Source organism: Pieris napi, chromosome 2 (assembly GCF_905475465.1).
Source record: "Pieris napi chromosome 2, ilPieNapi1.2, whole genome shotgun sequence".
NCBI classification, from domain to species: Eukaryota; Metazoa; Arthropoda; class Insecta; order Lepidoptera; family Pieridae; genus Pieris; species Pieris napi.
Window position 1 is genome coordinate 5,136,412 of NC_062235.1, and position 18,473 is coordinate 5,154,884.

At 31.1% G+C, this 18,473-nt stretch overlaps 1 protein-coding gene across 1 annotated transcript in view; it reads left to right on the forward strand.

Annotated features, from left to right (window-relative positions):
- The first annotated feature begins 2,791 nt into the window (after positions 1-2,791).
- The window catches only part of LOC125063039 (calcium/calmodulin-dependent protein kinase kinase 2), a 57,677-nt gene continuing 41,995 nt past the window's right edge, over positions 2,792-18,473 (forward strand). Inside the window, exon 1 of the mRNA XM_047669254.1 lies at positions 2,792-3,117. Coding sequence (XP_047525210.1) covers positions 3,059-3,117 — 59 coding nt within the window. The 5' untranslated portion in view covers positions 2,792-3,058. The remainder of the gene's footprint in view (positions 3,118-18,473) is intronic.

Genomic DNA, 18,473 nt, shown 5'->3' on the forward strand with positions numbered 1-18,473 from the left:
GGCACATCGTGCTACGACCGAATTAATACGAGCGAATCCGCAGAGCATGCTAGTGGTAAATAAACTACACACGTATTTAAAACAAAACACAACCAAAGCGATAAGCCAGTATTTCATTGCAATATAAAAAGATCAAAGCTTTTTATCCCCACGAAACAACGTTATACAGTTCGAGCAAATATTTATAATAAAATTTAAATTATAGCGAGCAAGAGCGTAAACTGAAATTATAATACTTCTTTAATATAAAAGTTTATATTGAGTTAATCTACTCCGAACTTTAATATAGATTCGTGGGTTCCACATTTTCAAATATAATAATTGAAATAAGGAGTATGAGACTTTTTTTAACTTTTATTAAAATACATTGTAGCATATAACAAATTAGAGGATTATATTCTAGATAAAAGCTTGGAAACATGCTGGTCCATAGGACAATGAAAGTAGGCAAAATCAGCTGGTTGCTAATGTTGTCATAGTATTTTTTGTTCGAAAAAGAAATCAACTTTGACGTAACTTATACACTGTTTGACTATATGTTAATTATTTCTTTTATAAAGAGTAATATAAAATCTATAGTTTCAATATTTGTTAATATGTGAGCACCATGTATGTACATAATTATTTAATTATCTGCTGTAATGTTTTTATAACACCATGCGCCTATTTTATTTTAGTATAGTCGTTTTTTGTTCTTCACATCTAATTATCAAATCAATGTATTATGTCACCTTAAAATTGTAAACACCGTTAGATTGTAATATATCTCGCGAGATTGTAAACTGTCGAAAGATTGTGAACCTCAACGAACTGCTTACAATTTAAGGTATTATTATTCGGTAGTTATATGAAATTGTTGGGAAGTAAAATTAATCTGTAATTGACCAAAGAAGTTTGAATGATAACTAAGTTAGTGTAGTACAATCTACCGAATAATAATACGTTAAATTGTAAGCAGTACGCTGAGGTTCACAATCTTTCGACAGTTTATAATCTCGCGAGATAGATTACAATCTAACGGTTTTTACAATTTTACGTTAACATATACAAAGTATTGTAAAAACAATTTTAAAAGAGGAAGTATGGAGTTTCTTGCCCATTCTTCTCCTTATGAAACTACCTTTTGGAAGGGCAAAACTAGTAATTTTTTTACATTTTTGACTCGTAATATGATTTTAAAAAGAGCTTTTTAATAGGCCTAATTAAAATTATTTGACTTAGAAGAGATAGTATATGTAGTAGATATTCTATAAACCGTGGCATATAAAGATTATCCAAGGGGCTATTTTTATTTTCTCTCTCATATTTTTTGTAATTAGCAGGGCCAGGGCAAACAGCGTTATTTCTTGTAGCTTTTTCCTTATTCTTACAATTTTAGCGGTTAAACACGTTTTGTATTATTAATTCTTGCTTAATTTCCCTACCGTAAGATTTCTGTTAGCCGCCAGTCGCACTGGTCAATAATATGTTCTTACTGTTTTCTTTGTTTTGCAACTAAACTCTACCTTAAAAACTATAGTTTAGTGATTGAAATAGAGATGCTGTTGACCAATCACAATCAAACGAAATGTGTCATCGTATCGTCTTTTGTTTAAAAACTAAATGTCGAATGGTAACGTTAGTCATTGGCTATAAGTTTCGGGTCATGACCAGACGAGATCTGAGATATTTTTAATCAATAAGTTCAGTATACAAAAATTCAGTTAAGAGTTCGATCCAGTAAGATATGAAAAATATAAGACAAAATCAAAACCTACCGTTTATATTGACTTTTTACATATTGCTAGGCGTCTAATGCTTATTTCTTCATACATTACTACGATTTTATCAACAGCCACGCTCATTCACTAAAAACAATTGAAATAAATACAACAATTGCTATTTCCCTTTGAAAATTTTAGTGCATGTATCATCCAAATGGCCGAATATAATTTTATATGATGCTACTTCATTACCTATCAAGATCTTCATATATAAATTTACTGACCAAAAATGTAACCACTAAATGACAAAACAATTTTAAACTAATCGAGGCTTACCTTCAACAAAAATAATATAATTTAAGTGTTTCTAATTTATAGTTGTTCCTTCTTCTTCAGTAAATTGTAGATGTTAATTTACAAGAGCAGTAAACGAGTCATGAGATTCCGTACAATTACACTTTGGGTCAGTTAAGTTTGCGCGCGCAAAACTTCCAACAACTGGTTCTAACAAAGATTATTATATGCAGATCTGATATTTTACTTGCTTCAATTTAAAGCTACAAAACTTACTGTTAAATACAGATAATGATCATTCTGGAAATGTAAGTAGACGATTTCTAACCTTCTTAAATACGCGTGTGCCATATGCATTTTTTTTCTGTTATTAATTTTTGATATTTTCATAATCTGTATTCAATTCTAGGTGAATTACAGATGTAAAGACGTATGAAAATATATTTAAATTTGTAGGTTTTTACATAAAATAAACAAGAAGAGATAATAATTCATAGAACATTAAATTTAATTAATTTTTATGTACATATGACTCCTGTAACGAAGGTGACGGATGTTTACTTACTTTTAAACACAATGTGCTTTAATGCCAATAAAATAATAATTGTTTCAAATCAAAAGACTTCTTAAACTGTAAAGAAAATTAATTTACTTATAAGGAAACATAACAAACACATAACAAAAGATACGAATAGTTACGAAAGTTTTTTTTTAAATGAATGATGGGATTTTTAAAGTCCCATTGAGATGTTAATCTATGACGTGTAAGTTTACGCGATACGGCAGTCGGTACTAGCTCACAGCTTGCTCTCAACAAACCCGAATGGAGGTTTGACCCAGACGGTCGTTTCTTTTATTTTTCTTTTCTTTTCTCGCAATCTGCTACAGAAGTTTGAACAAAAATTTAAAAATAAAATCTAATCATATCACGACAAAGTTTTAATGTAATTTAAGTCTCTTAATTATTAAGGTGCTCTTATGCCTTTTTTAGCATTTTCTTAAATAGTTTTTACTTCTAATATACATATTAATAAATATAGTGTTGTGTGAAGTATTGTGAAATGAATGGAATTGCTGTTGAAGCGGAACGGAACGTGGAAATGGCGGGAAATTGTGACAGGTGAGTACGGATGACAGATTAAAAACACGTTTTGGTGTCATTGTTATGTAGGTAAGTGAATGTAATGGGTTTGGAATTTTAATTAATTTTGTGGTTTGATTAGAATTAGTTTTTAATTGTATTTCGATATAATTGTAATTGTTTGAACTGTAATTTAATAGATAACGAAAATAGTGTACGTCAAAACAATAAGTCGTGTTAATTAGTCTATTGTCCTGGTGTTCAAAACTACTTTTTATTATAGCATTTATTTACGATAGTGATAACGTCTAAGAATATCTTAGTTTAAATGGCATATTTTAATTAAAAATGGAAATGTATTAGTTAGATTCCACGACAAAATACTATTCCATTTAATTTCATTCTTAAAATTGATTTTTTTTTAAGTTTTTCTTACATCTTGGTACCATGTTAAATCAAGAACATAATATTATTGCTGATGAATGTTTACTCTTCAATAATTAAATTAAATAAGTTAACAATAAAATTGGTTTTCATTCGTTATAATATTCAAGTTGCGATAGTGATAACGTCTAAGAATATCTTAGTTTAAATGGCATTTTTTAATTAAAAATGGAAATTTATTACTTAGATTCCACGACAAAATACTATTCAATTTAATTTCATTCTTAAAATTGAGATTTTTTAAAGTTTTTCGTACATTTTGGTACCGATGAATGACCATACCATTACTGATGAATGTTTACTCTTCAACAATTAAATTAAATAAGGTAACAAGAAAATTGTTTTTTTTTTCGTATTTATAATATTCAAGTTGCGACAATTTACGTTTTTCCAAAGGGTGTTGTACAATAGCCTGTGTTACATCAAAGTGGTCTCGGGTGTGTACAAATCGTTATCCACAGTGAAGATATTTTGTTAACAGTGCACATAGGAGAATTTTTTTGTCAGGATAAATAACTAAGACCAATGAAATATACCAATGACAGAGAACAAGTAAATTTTTTATAAAGTATATTTTAATCATGTATTTTCTTGATACCCACGAATATATGAGGTTATAATTGTGTAAACATATATTTTTTTAATGTAATAGGAGGCAAATGGGCGGGAGGCTCACCTGATGTTAAGTGATACCGCCGCCCATGGACACTCACAATGCCAGAAGACTCGCAAGTGCGTTGCCGGCCTTTCAAGAATTGGTACGCTCTTTTCTTGAAGGACCCTAAGTCGAATTGTTTCGGAAATACTTCAGTGGGCAGCTGGTTCCACATAGTGGTGGTGCGCAGCAAAAACTGCCTTAGAAAACGCTCAGTTGTGGAACGACGGACGTCGAGGTGATACGGATGGTATTTTGTATTTTGCCTTGACGTCCGAAATAATAATAATATTTGTTGCACCTTCATACTATTATGATTTCATTAGAATAGAAATATATCTAAAACTTTAGAAACGGGTTCGAATCACAAAATGTCTGTTTGCGTTACAATTCACTTTGCGGAAGGCTATAGGTTAAATAACTTCAAGACACAAGGAGCTAAATACAATATATTTATTCATTCAATACATTTCCACATTAAACAAGTAAAATTTATATAAGTAACTAATGGGTGATTTATTATGTGTACTGTGTTCAAGTTGAAATTTATATACCTGAATGTTTACTGTGTTAAGCCTTATTTAAAACTTAAAAGCTAATAGATATTTATACTGTCTCCAAGAAGCAATTATTTTCAATTATCCACATCGAAACAACGCGCCGATATTGTTCGGGTCAGTGTTTTGTTTCTATTACGCATTTACGTTATTTGATTGTTTTATTTAATTTTGATTGCTAAATACTCCTGAATAAAATATATAAATATAGATACATACTATTTTATAGGCCAAAAATGTGTCTCCAACAAAAATGCACCAAGGTAAGATATCGGCGTTCATACTATATTGGATCCGGTTGTTATTGTAAACATTAGATATAATATCTGTTATTTCAAAACAGACAGCTGAAGATTGATAGCATCTGACCTCATGACGCGGGTCTGAGCTAATAATAGCTTTGCATATAATTTTGTAAGTTTAAGCATTGTCAACAAAGAAACAAAACATAAGAGGTTGGTGATTAAAAAAGAAAACCAATTAAATACTGGCAACTATATTATAAACAATTTAAAAAAAGAAATCCTTGAAATTCCGATCGACAGGTATGCATAAAACTTTAATCAATTACCTTGGTAAGTTTTATATGAATTGGAAAACCGATTACGATTTATGTAAATTATGTTTTTTTTTTCTGTGAATTACATATTTGTTTAAGAGTTGTAAGGCGCATTAAAGTATTTTCCACTAAAGAAAAGAAAAGGCAAATACCACTTTCATTTTTTAAACCACGTCTACTTCAAAACTAATAACTAATTAAAACGTTTACGTGTACATATTGTAAATAATCAATCTTCTCCCTTCGATACCCTTGCTTCATCTACCGTCATCCGATCGAGTAATTAACCCAAAATTATTTTGAACCTGAACTATCTAGTCTAATGACTGACCTAAAACCATTCCTTTTAATTTCATGCGTTAAGAATGAATGAAGGAATTAAATTATAAAAATTTTTCTATAATAATGTCTAACACGAAAAAATTCTATTTTTGAAATTATCTTAAAGAAATTCGATGTATTCGTTCAGTTTAAAACTAACAATTGCGTGTACTGTATTCATTATTTCCGGTGTCGCAACCTCGTGTTTACGTGCTTTATCCAAAAAATACGGTAATGGCTTCACGCGGTTTGTTTGCGCATAATTATATTTTTGTATACCATATAAAAAACGTACTATTAATTTGGTAAATATACATTTAGATACCATCAATTAAGGAGGCAACGGGCGACCTTATGGCTAACAAGCGATCACTTCCAGGCAACCCTAGTAAGTTAAGAGAAAAAAGAAATAATATAAATAATAATTAATAAAATATAATTTAAGATACATTACTATTTGTAATGTATCTTAAATTAATGTTAATTAAAACTAACTTGTTGTTGTTGAATCTTTACACGAATGTTTAGAGATATATTAATAATAACTACTGTATTAGATAGTTAAATTAATATAATAATGTAAAAATGAAAACATTATATCTAAGAATATGCAGTCAATGCCCAATAGAATATGTTTGAAGAACGTCTAAAAATTTTAATTATTTGAAAGGCTGTTTATTATCTCTCCGTCTTTAATATAAATTATTTCTCGTAGAAAAAGTTGAAATACTAATCATAGGAATTATTTTGTATTAATTTAACTTACTAACAATATAAAATAAAATAAAAGATGTCTGATGAATAAGGCATCCCATTATATGCCATTTAATTACTTAATTGCATAGTTACTAATCTATTTAACAATTACAATTACCTCTGTTTAAGTTATTGAAAAGGTTGCTAAATATAATTAAATTCTGTCTTTGTAATACATTTTACATGACAATATCGTCGTATAGATGTCATATTGTAAACGGTGCAAAATACCACATTTCCTATTATATATATTCAATAATTTTATATCGTTGACACAAATAGATATATTTATTTAAAAATTGGTTCATCTCGAACATTTTTAATAATGTTTAAGCCTAAACATTTCCCCATTCGCTCTTGGGAGATTTTGTTTAATTCAGCTCAAGAATACTCATTACTTTTTAATGACTTGGGATGCTTTCAGAAACGGTAACTATATATGGCATTTTTAATGGAAACCATGAACATACAAAGTTACGAGTATAAGAAACCAGCAAAGACTCGCGACCTTATGTAAATAATTATGTTAATAATCAGTGATTAAAAAATTCAAACCTACGCCTAGTTTGTCCTAAAAATAACTTATATAATTTGTTAAAATTGTGATAATTGGATACCAAACTGATAGTTTAGAGCATTTAAGAAAAGACTAAAACGAACTAGACTAAATCAACTATCGCAAATCTACTTATAAATTTAGCACTTTCTTCCTAGCTTATAAATTGAGTACCTTCTGTTACAATTATTACATAAAAGAATAATAAAACATGTAATAATTTTGATTAGTTCATTTGGTTAAACTGTATTCTAATATAATAATTATTAAACTTTTTTAATACTAAAGTGCCCCATTTTGAAATAAGATTTAATTGACATATTTATCTATATTAAATTAGGATCAATTTATTTTATAATGTTATACATATTTTAATAATTATTAAATAATTTTTTGGACTGTTATTTGAATATAAGAGAAGTTTAAAGAAAAAACTTTTTAACCGGATTAAAGTTATGTATTATTATAAATTTACAATTATTTAACATAATTTTAAAGTTATAATAATACATAACTTTAATCCGATTAAAAAGTTTTTCTTTAAATGTGTAAAGGTTATGTCAATCAAAGACAATACTATGAGAGAAGTTATTATGATCAGTTTTAAAAAGTAATGAGCACTTATATTTTAAAGTTGCTGGTTTGTTTGGTGCGTTGGTGCACAAAAAAAAATTGTGCGTATATATGTATCTTCTTAGTTCACATATCACCTCAGTTTTAAAGTCAGTAATATGTTTAAGTTGTGTTGAAATGTATTTGATAATTTATTGTTTTTCATCGTTGTACATAGCAATGGAAATTCACTGAAATCCGGTAGTCTGACCCTCAATGAGGACAAAGCTCTGGCTACCAATTTATAATTTAAATAAATATCTCGTAGAAATAACACGTGGTCTAAGCTAAACAATGAATAGGAATCTTGTTAATGGCATAAAAGTAAATTAAATATAAACTTTGCTCTTTCCTGGAGGTACGCCCTCACGCTGTTGGAATCTCTTATTAAATTAATTAGTTCAGTTGTAACCCGCTGTGTACACCGTTTCCGTTATATTATATGGGCTAGAATGAATTACGTTCACTTGATGATCCTGACTGACAATAGTAATGTAAAACGCTAAATAAAATTTCGTATTTATCATTAACTACTCGTAGTAGACTCGGCCAAGCGTTGCTGTGGCTAAGATTTTTGTTATATTACATAGTAGTAAACTATTCAAGAGAAAAGGAAGGAGAACACCAATCCACCATGCATTTTTGGTGGTTATGCCATTAAATTGTAGCTTATGTGAAACGTTGGTAATTATTTTGATAACGATCAATACCTAGGTACGAATAAAGAGCCTTTTCTAGCGGTGGTATTTTAATAAAAAAAATTCATAAAAGGACGCTTATTTTGACGTAACTATAAAAGATAGAGACATGCTGTCGCAACATTTTTTATAGATAGTGATGTGTCCTGAAAAATTGAAATATATCATTTTGTTCTATCTAAAAAAAATAAACATAAAACTTCCTTCAATCGCGTGCGCTGCGAAAACTAATGAATACGAAGTTTTATGTTTATTTTTTTTTACGCCTTGGGTTAGATTATTCAAGTTTTAGTAAGCATCCCTAAATTCATCCCTTTTTTGAAAATGAAACATAGCCTATGTCACTCAGGAATAGTGTAGCTTGCCAACGGTGAAAGAATTTTTGAAATCGGTCCAATAGTTTCGGAGCGTTTTCATTTCAAACAAACAAAAAATCAAACCTTTCCTCTTTATAATATTAGTATAGATAGTATAGAAAAAGCGCCACCTATTTGAGAGATAACGTCACATAATGCTTGTATTATCTTTATTTTAACAAATATAGATTGAAGGTCTTATAAATATTTCATTATTTTAATTAATTTGCGTGCTAAGAATAAACACGTTTGTTACATGAACATTATGCGCCTTGCATGTTAAGTAAAAATAAATCAGTGGCGCTACAATAGGCAAGTAGGCGATCAGCCTCCTGTGCCTCACGATGTTTTTCTACACCGTTCGAGCGAATGTTAAATGCGCACATAGAAAGAAGGTCCATTGGTGCACAGCCGGGGATCGAACCTACGACCTCAGGGATAAGAGTCGTACGCTGAACACACTAGGCCAACACTGCTCTTGCATGTTAATTTACATGCAAGAGCAGTGATGCATAGTAAAAAATCACCATATTTGTCAAGGATTATTACTTTACAAAAGGTGAGCCTCCTGCCCGTTTGCCCCCTGTTATATCAAAAACAAAATATCAAAGGTTAGACGTGTATGTATTACAATTTACGGATAAGAATTAATACCTAATTTAAACCACCAATATCAGCTCTAATGAATATTTCACGAAGTTTGAACGAGTCATTATAGTATGATAATGTGTTTTTTAAGGTCTCAGTACACACGATACTGGTAATACCTGTATTAGCGCACAATCGAATTTATTTCTTTTATAATAGTAGTGTCCTCCTATACTGGAGGTTGGCCGAAGTCTTGTGAAGCGTGTCCTGTGACAGATGCAGAAAATCTTCCGCAATCGCAACACCCGTCCACTCTCTGGCGTTACGCGACCATTGTTTAGGATTTAATTAAATTATAATACTATTTAATGTATAAACTTTTTTTTTACATTAAATAGTATTATAATTTAATTATTAATTAAAATTAAAAGTAATAAATATTTAAATATTTAATACTTTTTATGCATACACACTTGCACTGCACTTTGCATTTTTTTAACTAAAGACATAAGTCATTCAACTTATTCTGTCAAATTGTGTGTACGATGAGATAAAAAGAGACAGAAGAGTACTTTAGTTAAAACGGTACTACACTAGATTTATTTACTTTGTATCAATATCAAAAAAACATGCCAATGGCGCTACAACCTTTTAGGTCGGGTTCTAAGATTTCTGTATATGTTTCGTCATACGTTTATTGATTATTTAAGTTTCTTTACGATGTTTTCCTTCACCGTACGAATTAAATGCTCACACAGAAAGTCCATTGGTGCACAACCAAGGATCGAACTTAGGACCTCAGGGACAAGAGTCGCACGTTGAAAGCACTAGGCCAACACTGCTCGGACTTTAAATAACCATCGTTATTATTAAAACTTCTACATATACTATTAACAATCACTCATACCTATATCACGAAAATGTTTCCGTAATTTTAGGCAATTTGAGCGTTCGATCCAGCTAGTTTAAATTTAGCCCAGATGAGCATGAAATATTGAAGCCCGCTGTGAAGTATAATTTGCAACTGATATTACATCTAATGAGACGCCAAGAGACCATGCCATTAATATGCTAAATACGCTCTGATGTCGGTTTTAAACTAATCTACGTGCACCTAGCATTCCCTCTGTAAACTAGTTAAGTTCTCTGCTCAACTATGATATATAAACATACATAGTACATATATGTTAATAAATAATTGTTATTGATGATTTATGAGCAAAATTGTAATTTATGTATATATTATGCTAGCGTTAAAGCAAATAATAATAATAATAATACCGTTACACTTCCACAGGGACCAAACTTTATAAATTTGTTTTAATTTTCTTTTTAATAATTTTTGTTATTACTTTGTAGATACAATTGTAAATACAAATTATACGTATGTAGCATTATTAACTGATTTAGATATTTATCTACATTATATTATTGTGTATTCTTTAATAGTACTGAGATCAGAGTTCGTTAATGTATCCAATATCGTAATCGAATATTACTATTCGGTTACTATACGGAGTTACCGTAACAGTAACATATTTTTGTATGTATTTAAGTAACACACCAAACATTACGTTCGATTGGAAATATGGTAAACTATAATTTGTAAAAAAATCGATACGTTTGAATTTTATGACCTATACGAATATGAGATTGAGATTCAATACTTAACGTTAAGAATGACTTATATATGTCAAATAGTACTAGGCAAACGGGAGTCATAACTAGAGCTAGGTCTTGACTCTAAAGCGGGCCATAGACGGTTTGCTCAGGAACTGCTCGAGCAGTCCGTGTATTGCGAATATGAATTTAGTATGGAAACTGCAGATCGCCGTGCGGCGACCGCATGTTGCAGTCGGTCTTGACTGCAACATGCGGTCCTTCTATGGCCCGCTTAAATCTTCCCTAAGCTGCAAGCAAAGCTAGCAAAACTATATTTTTTTAAACACATTAATTGTAATGTACAATCAGTTTAATTAAACCTAGACTTCTACATATTCGTAAATTGAGTAGCCTTAATAGTAATTTCAAGTACATACAACCGGTTCGGCAGCCTTGACTTCGCTACTTTACTACCAGTTTGACAGCTCGTTCGGAATAATCATTTACAATTCTTATTTAAATTTGGTTTGAGTAAAGCAGACAATACTATGACCTGAGCAAAAACTTTGTTATGATATATTGCTGAATAAATTTACATACCGCCGATGTGCCTAATGATAAATTGTCATAATTTAAATGCTCGTAACAGATTAATAAAAGTGTTATTATGCCATTATTACGGGACTTACGAAAAAACAAAACTTGATGACTTGGACTGTCGATGTCTATGAATTGGCTGAACTAGAAACATCTTTATTAAATAAACTTAATTAAATTTAATTTTAATGTTAGATACTTGGGTAAACAAAACTTATTAAGAACAAAACTGCATAATATGATTTTTTTAAATATATGTTAACTAATGCATCCTAGAGTCCGGCAACTTCGATTTTGTTCCCTTTAGTAGAGACTGAACTGTAGGTTTCAAGTAGCGCCTGGTAGATGTAGACAGTACCGTTGAACACATTTTTCTTTCAACGAAAAAGTATCGTAATACAGTGAGGAAATGCTGCTTGGACCAAACTTTTTAAATTTATTTTAGTATTATATTTATCCATTAATTATTATTACTTTGTAGGTTAAGCGTGTACATAATGTAATTCGATTTAAAATATCGTATAGTGCTAATAACTATTATTTTACGTACATGAATAAAAACAAAAAGTTATTGTAAGGGTTATTAAATAAATCTATATAAAGAAGATTAGAAATGTGAAGGAGAATTGGACACATCACACACAACCTCTTTTAATAATAACATCATTTGAATACAAGACACTTATTAATTGTTCACTAAATTGAATAAGGAATGGCGATTAAAATGATGACCGCTGTATGTCCATAGTTAATAAACATTGAATTTATCTTCATTGAAATGTTTAAAAACATTCAACGTTCATTTTTAATACAAGAGTTTTATACAGTTAATTGTCAAAGTGCGTAACTATAAACATATTATTTGAGAGCTGAGTAATGAAATGCGTATTTTGTTAGCTCACCAGATATAAGTACTTTAATAGTAAATAAACAGTAGAATTGAAATGAAAGTTAGAATAAAATACAACTACAAATATATAAGGTATATCGTGGCCTTCGTGAGATGTTCGAGAATTGATTCAAGCGCGTAAAGCTCTCGGTCCTACGCCTGTTCTCGCGATAGCCAAGTAAAAAGTGTTGCATAATATATTCTATGTAGATGGTCAATTGAGATTACCGTGGCCGAAACAGTCTGGATAAATTTTTAATACCTTATTTTTCACTGACCTTGTATATCGCATAGTTTTATCGCATCCGTGATACAAACACGCACAATCAACAGGTGATGTATAGGCACATAATCGTAATATGTAATGTATCCTTTATGAGTATAATGGATTCATTCATTCTTAAAGGGCTCTCTGTATGTATTAGCTTCCGTATATTTGACAGTGGATTGCGTAAATAGGCTACAAAGAGATATAATTGCAAGATTTGGGCGTACGAATGAGAGTCTTTATTACAATATTCAATTCTGTGAATATATGTTCTATAACTATGTAAATATATAAATACCGGCCTCCTAACGCTGTTCGCTTTCCGCGCAGGAGCTAGCTCTAATTGCGCACATTGAATCCCAACCGATATTCGAACGCACGACCTCAGTGATGGGGGACGCACGCTTAAGCCACTCCAACACTGCTCATTAAAAAAAGGGTGCGTGTACTTATGTACGCGCGTAAGAAGCGCATTTCTTTGGCATTATTAAAAATAGTTTTTGATTGCATGCATATAATTAATTACAATTAAATAATCAAAGACTGGAAAAGGAGTCATTATAGTCAATAAAGTTCAGTTTTCATTTGAAAAATTAAATTAATAAATATTTATTATTATTCTCTTACATTAAGTGTAACATAAATTCTATTATTATTCGAATGTTGTTTTTAAATTATTTCCAATGCCGTAGCATCTTCCGTGGGCAACTTCATTCTGTTGATTTTGTGTCACGGTGCGCAAGCATCGTAAAATTTCACTCTCATCAATTTTTCATATCGCGCTTAAAGAGGTATAACTTCAAAAATTGCGCTTGTTATTAATACTGTATTTACTTTATATGCAATATTTGCATATAATTGTAGTTAAAGAGATACTCATGAAGACATGCATATATTTGTCCGTTTGGCATTTTGTTTACTTAAATGTATTTTTAGCCACTTATAATGAAATTGCTAAAGTACAATACTTGTGCAAGTAACGTAAGAACAGTCTAATCAATGTTATCGCGCTGTCACGCTCGCTGCATTCACCTTCACGGTAAAACAGCTCTGTTAGACCCAGATATGTTAGGTATGCTCATTATATTAGAATTTTCTTCTTGACATACAATTAACTGCGGTTATGTTAATAAAAAAGTTGACTAAAAATATTCAGCCTAAACATTTGTATTAAGAGTCTAAATTATAAGTTATAAATGCTCTGTGGTGGAGACAGAAATGAATGTTTTGGCTTGACATACACATACTTTTTCAAACAACACTTTATGTTCATTTTTGATTACACTCCGCAATTTCTTTTTAATTTTATAGGTTTACAAAAGAGAAATAAAACAACAGTGTACATTGTGGTACATTGAATAAGGACAGGAAAACTCCAACAATTTTATGAGATAATTAAAAAATAACAACCATGGTTGCTAATGTCACGCCTACGTCGTAGTTTATCGTAATAAGTGAAAATAAGATGCAACGATCGAACGATCGACGAATTTTGAAGAGTACTTTTCGTTTATTTGAAGCTGCGAGATCAGCCTTGCGATTCTGTAACTCACTTTTCGAACTCACACGGCGGTTTTCGCAGAGTGCCAAATCATAAAATGACTGCTTCACGACTGATTTGAGAGCGACCGCCGCAGTGAGTTACAGAATCGCAAGGCTGTTTCTGAAAAAGGTATTTCAATATATTCAATTCTAACAAATCTTCATTATGGCAGATATAGACGAATCGAATTAATTATTAGTCTATTTAGCGTTTATGTCGCTCACTTGGAATGTTGAAAACTCAACTTTGAAAATTGAATCACTGTTAAATTTAGGGTATTCATGCTGTAGTATGTCAAGTCAATGACGTAAATTGTAATAAGTACGTAAAGGAGCTCCTTTTTACACTTGTATGCTTTTTTGCGTATTACTTTTTGAAGTGAAACTTCTTTATCGGGGTTGGAAAAATATTTAGTGTAAAATTTTTTCGTTACGCGTCACATTTTTCCGTTACGCGTCATCTTTTGAAGTGAAACTTCTTTATCGACGTATGGGAAAAAATTTGTAGCAGGTTACGCGCCATGTTGCTTTTTGAAGTCAAACTTCTTTATCGGCGTTGGAAAAAAATTTACACACATTTGTCACATTTTTCGGTTACGCGCCATCTTTTTCTTGTCCCTACCACGGTTGATCCGAAGAGATTCGAAGCCATTAGTAACAAAAATATATAATAACGATAACAATGATAGGAATACTAATAATTCTATTACAATTAATGAAATTCTGTAATAATCTTAGTACTACATAGTAGTACAGTAATAAGTTAAAATGAAATAATTGTATTTGTATTCATGTCTATGATAATAAAAGCCTTTTGTTAAACTTTATCTAATTTAACTTTATTTAACCAATTTCTGTAAAGTTGCATATATAGTAGGTCATTTTTCGAAAAATAAGGTCATAAAGAAGTTTCACTTCTTACGTGTGTACACCTAGTACACGCACACATTTTTTTTTGTATTGTATAGTTAGCAAAGATTTAATACGATGCCAACTACCATGCCTCCTACGTAGTACTAGTACTATAATCCGCACGTAGTACTACAAACGTGAACATTTAACATGTCACAGTTTATAACGACATACGAGTGTGATAACGCTTTTATTAAAAGCGAAATGTCACAAACAAAACTATCCCGTGATGCTAGTGAAAACACTAGAAATTGATGTTGTTTTACCATGAATGATGCATTCAAGTTGAATTTGTATTGCTACAATTGTATTTACTTGGTCGATTTACATCAATAAATAAATTAAGAAAGCATAAAGTATAGACTTTCTTTTGTTTCTTTTTGAAGTATTTCAGCAGCTATTAACTGTAAATTAAGGACTTGAGCATTGGCTGTTGATTTAGTTCTTTACTATTTATCTCTTTTTCTATTGGATTTTTGTCTAGTATTTGATTTATATTATCTTTGTATGAGGCTCTAAAGACTAATGTGACTGTTACTCCTAATTAGACGCTTAAGAACTAAGCATGACGTATACTAGGTCTGTTAGTAGTTGCCGCTTTTTAGTCTCCGAGAGATGGCGTTTCCTCCAATTACGTAGCGAACTAATAGGATTTTAAAGTTGGTAATTGAAGGTTAGCTAGTTAGAGTTCTTTCCAGTATTCTTTTATGTAATTCCTTTGAGAGCAAAGTTTTGAATAAACTTTTCCCGTGAGAGAGATGCGGGTTCTATTTAACTTCCCTTCCCTTTTGTAACGTTCATTTAATTTATCTTGAACTTACGTTAGAGTTAAAAATAGGTTGGTTAGAAATTATGGTTGTAACATTGTCATATATTTTTGAAAAGATAGCTTGTAACATATACTGTATATAGATATAGCATTATGTATGTGGTGAACTTTAATAAAATGTAAAATTCATATGTATGGCGTGATGGTAAATATTATTACGAGTACACGAGTACATTGATATGTAACGCGTTGAAAAGTTGAGATTTAAAACTTAATTTTTATTTGTTCTAAAAAATCTAAGCTTTTTTTCCGAGTTAGGAATTGTCACTATTTTCTTGAATACCCCATAAAGGTAATTTGCCTCTTCACACTATTGCATTTTAAGGGTTTTCATGCTGCAGGTATTTACCATCTTTGTGAGAGGCTGATGCCTATAATAGGACTATAGAAGTCCTGTGGTAATAGGTCACCAATATGCTACCCATAATATGCAGCATTCACATGTGGTGCTTTTGGACTGTTGGGTATCTAGTAAGAATCTTATCCAGGAGCGCTCAAGTCTACATATACTTAATATTTATTGACCACATCTTATATCCCGGCTGCAATAAAGCTATTTGCCTATGACAATGATCAATGAAACTCAGAAAATGAAATTGGCCCATATACTGATGGCTTAGGGACATACATATAATAGACACTAGTATTTATGAGATCTGGCTCAATTTGTGTCCGTATTTGTAGGCAAGGCTTGTATTATACAGCTTTTGCATAATTCACGAGAAAAGTTGAAAATTTGCATTTTTTATGAAATGAAACATTTTTTTTAATGTTACAGAAGGAAAATGGGCAGGAAGCTCATCTGATGTTAAGTGATACCGCCGCCCAAAGACACACACACTGCCAGAAGGCTCGCAATTGCCCAAGAGTTGCCCCCACCCCCATAATACGAAGGGCAGCCTGTGCGTCCACAGCCGGGTGCTGAGGGTCCCGAGGGAGAACGCCCAGAGGGGGATTCTCCACCGCGGGCGCGTGTCTTGCCCCCTGGGGTAGTTTCTGTTTCTTCGGTACCGTCATACTTATTGTAGGGGGGGACACAGTTGTCCATAATGGACAGATAATATTTGCAAAACTATTTCTATTTCAGATGGATTCATTATGTTATTTCAATTATTAGTGACTATAACACTTTAACTAGACTATACGTGAAAGTTAAATATAGCCTGCAATAAATCGCTGTACATTTGTTTAAAATATTGTAAAAATACATTACTTACTTATCTTAAAGAATACATTGTTTATGTAAAAAAAACATTTAGATATAAATTATAAATTTTAACCTAAAATAATTTCCAAATTTCTATATTTTTCTGTACGAGTTTAAGAATATTTAACACAGTTTTTTTTTCTCAGAATATAAAGGCTAGTTTGACCCTCATTACTCAATTCGAAATAATAAAACAGTCGACCTTACGTGTCAAAGTTATCGGTCATCTAACGATAAGTTATGCCTAGGAACTGGGTCAGAAAATATTGTGCTCACTAGCTTTCCACCTGACGCCGCACCAGTACTGAAAATTAAAGACATATTTGCTTTGCAGAAGCCATAATCGTATATTATGGAGGTGACGCGATAGTGACATGCCCAGTATCTTGCCTCTGGACTTTAGAAATTTTACACAAAAAGAACCAGATATAGTTGATATTTTCATACCTTTTTCCTGCAGGGTTGGCCACGGATCTCCACATGCTATACCCCTGATATACCTCTTTTGCTTCATCCACTTTCATGACGTTCACCATGCATGCTTGGCTATGGATACTTTTAACTTGTAATTAATTATGCAAAAAAATACAATTATTTTAAGTAACTCATATTTGAGATATAAATCGATCACTTTAATACCTAACATGATGTTTATAATAATATTTATATTGTATGTAGAATGTCTCATCTATTCATATATATGGAAACCACCAAATGCCAAGAATCTTGATATGAAGCAGCTTAGAAATAATAATAAATTCTCTAGCATTAGTTTTATAACATTATTTTGGCCTGCCTTCTCTTATCACAAACAAATATATTCAGTACATGAATAGTTAGACAATTCTTCCCTGTGATCCCATCCTATCATAGCATTTAATTATGTATAATGTGAGACAAATTTTGTATTAAAGGCATGGTCGTCGTAGCGGACCAAAATTTGAAAACAAAATAGGTGCTAAATTGGCCAACTTTAATGATATATGTATATAAAAATAATAACAATAATCTTTATTCATTTCTCACAAAAACTTAGTACATAAACAAGTGACAGTTATATATGTACCTACTATTATAAATAAATAATTGTCTTACTTCTATTTAGGGAAAATGCTAGTTTGTGTGAGACTGATGCCTGCTTAAGGTAAAGAGTACCTGTTACAGGTCATCAGGCCTCCACCACTTCGGATCGACAGGTCTTATAAAGTAGAGAAAAATCTAGTGAGAATAAACAATCTGACTGCAAATTACATAGAATGCAATATGGAAATATAATAATAAATATAATATAATAGGGAAACCACATGGGGTATGTGTGAGTGCGTAATTGTGTGTGTGTGGGTGTGTGTATGTATGTTTGTGTGTGTGTGTGTCTGTGTATGTGTATGTATTATTACTTAATTGTTAATCTAATAAAGCTAAAACTATTATACTATAAATTTATTCC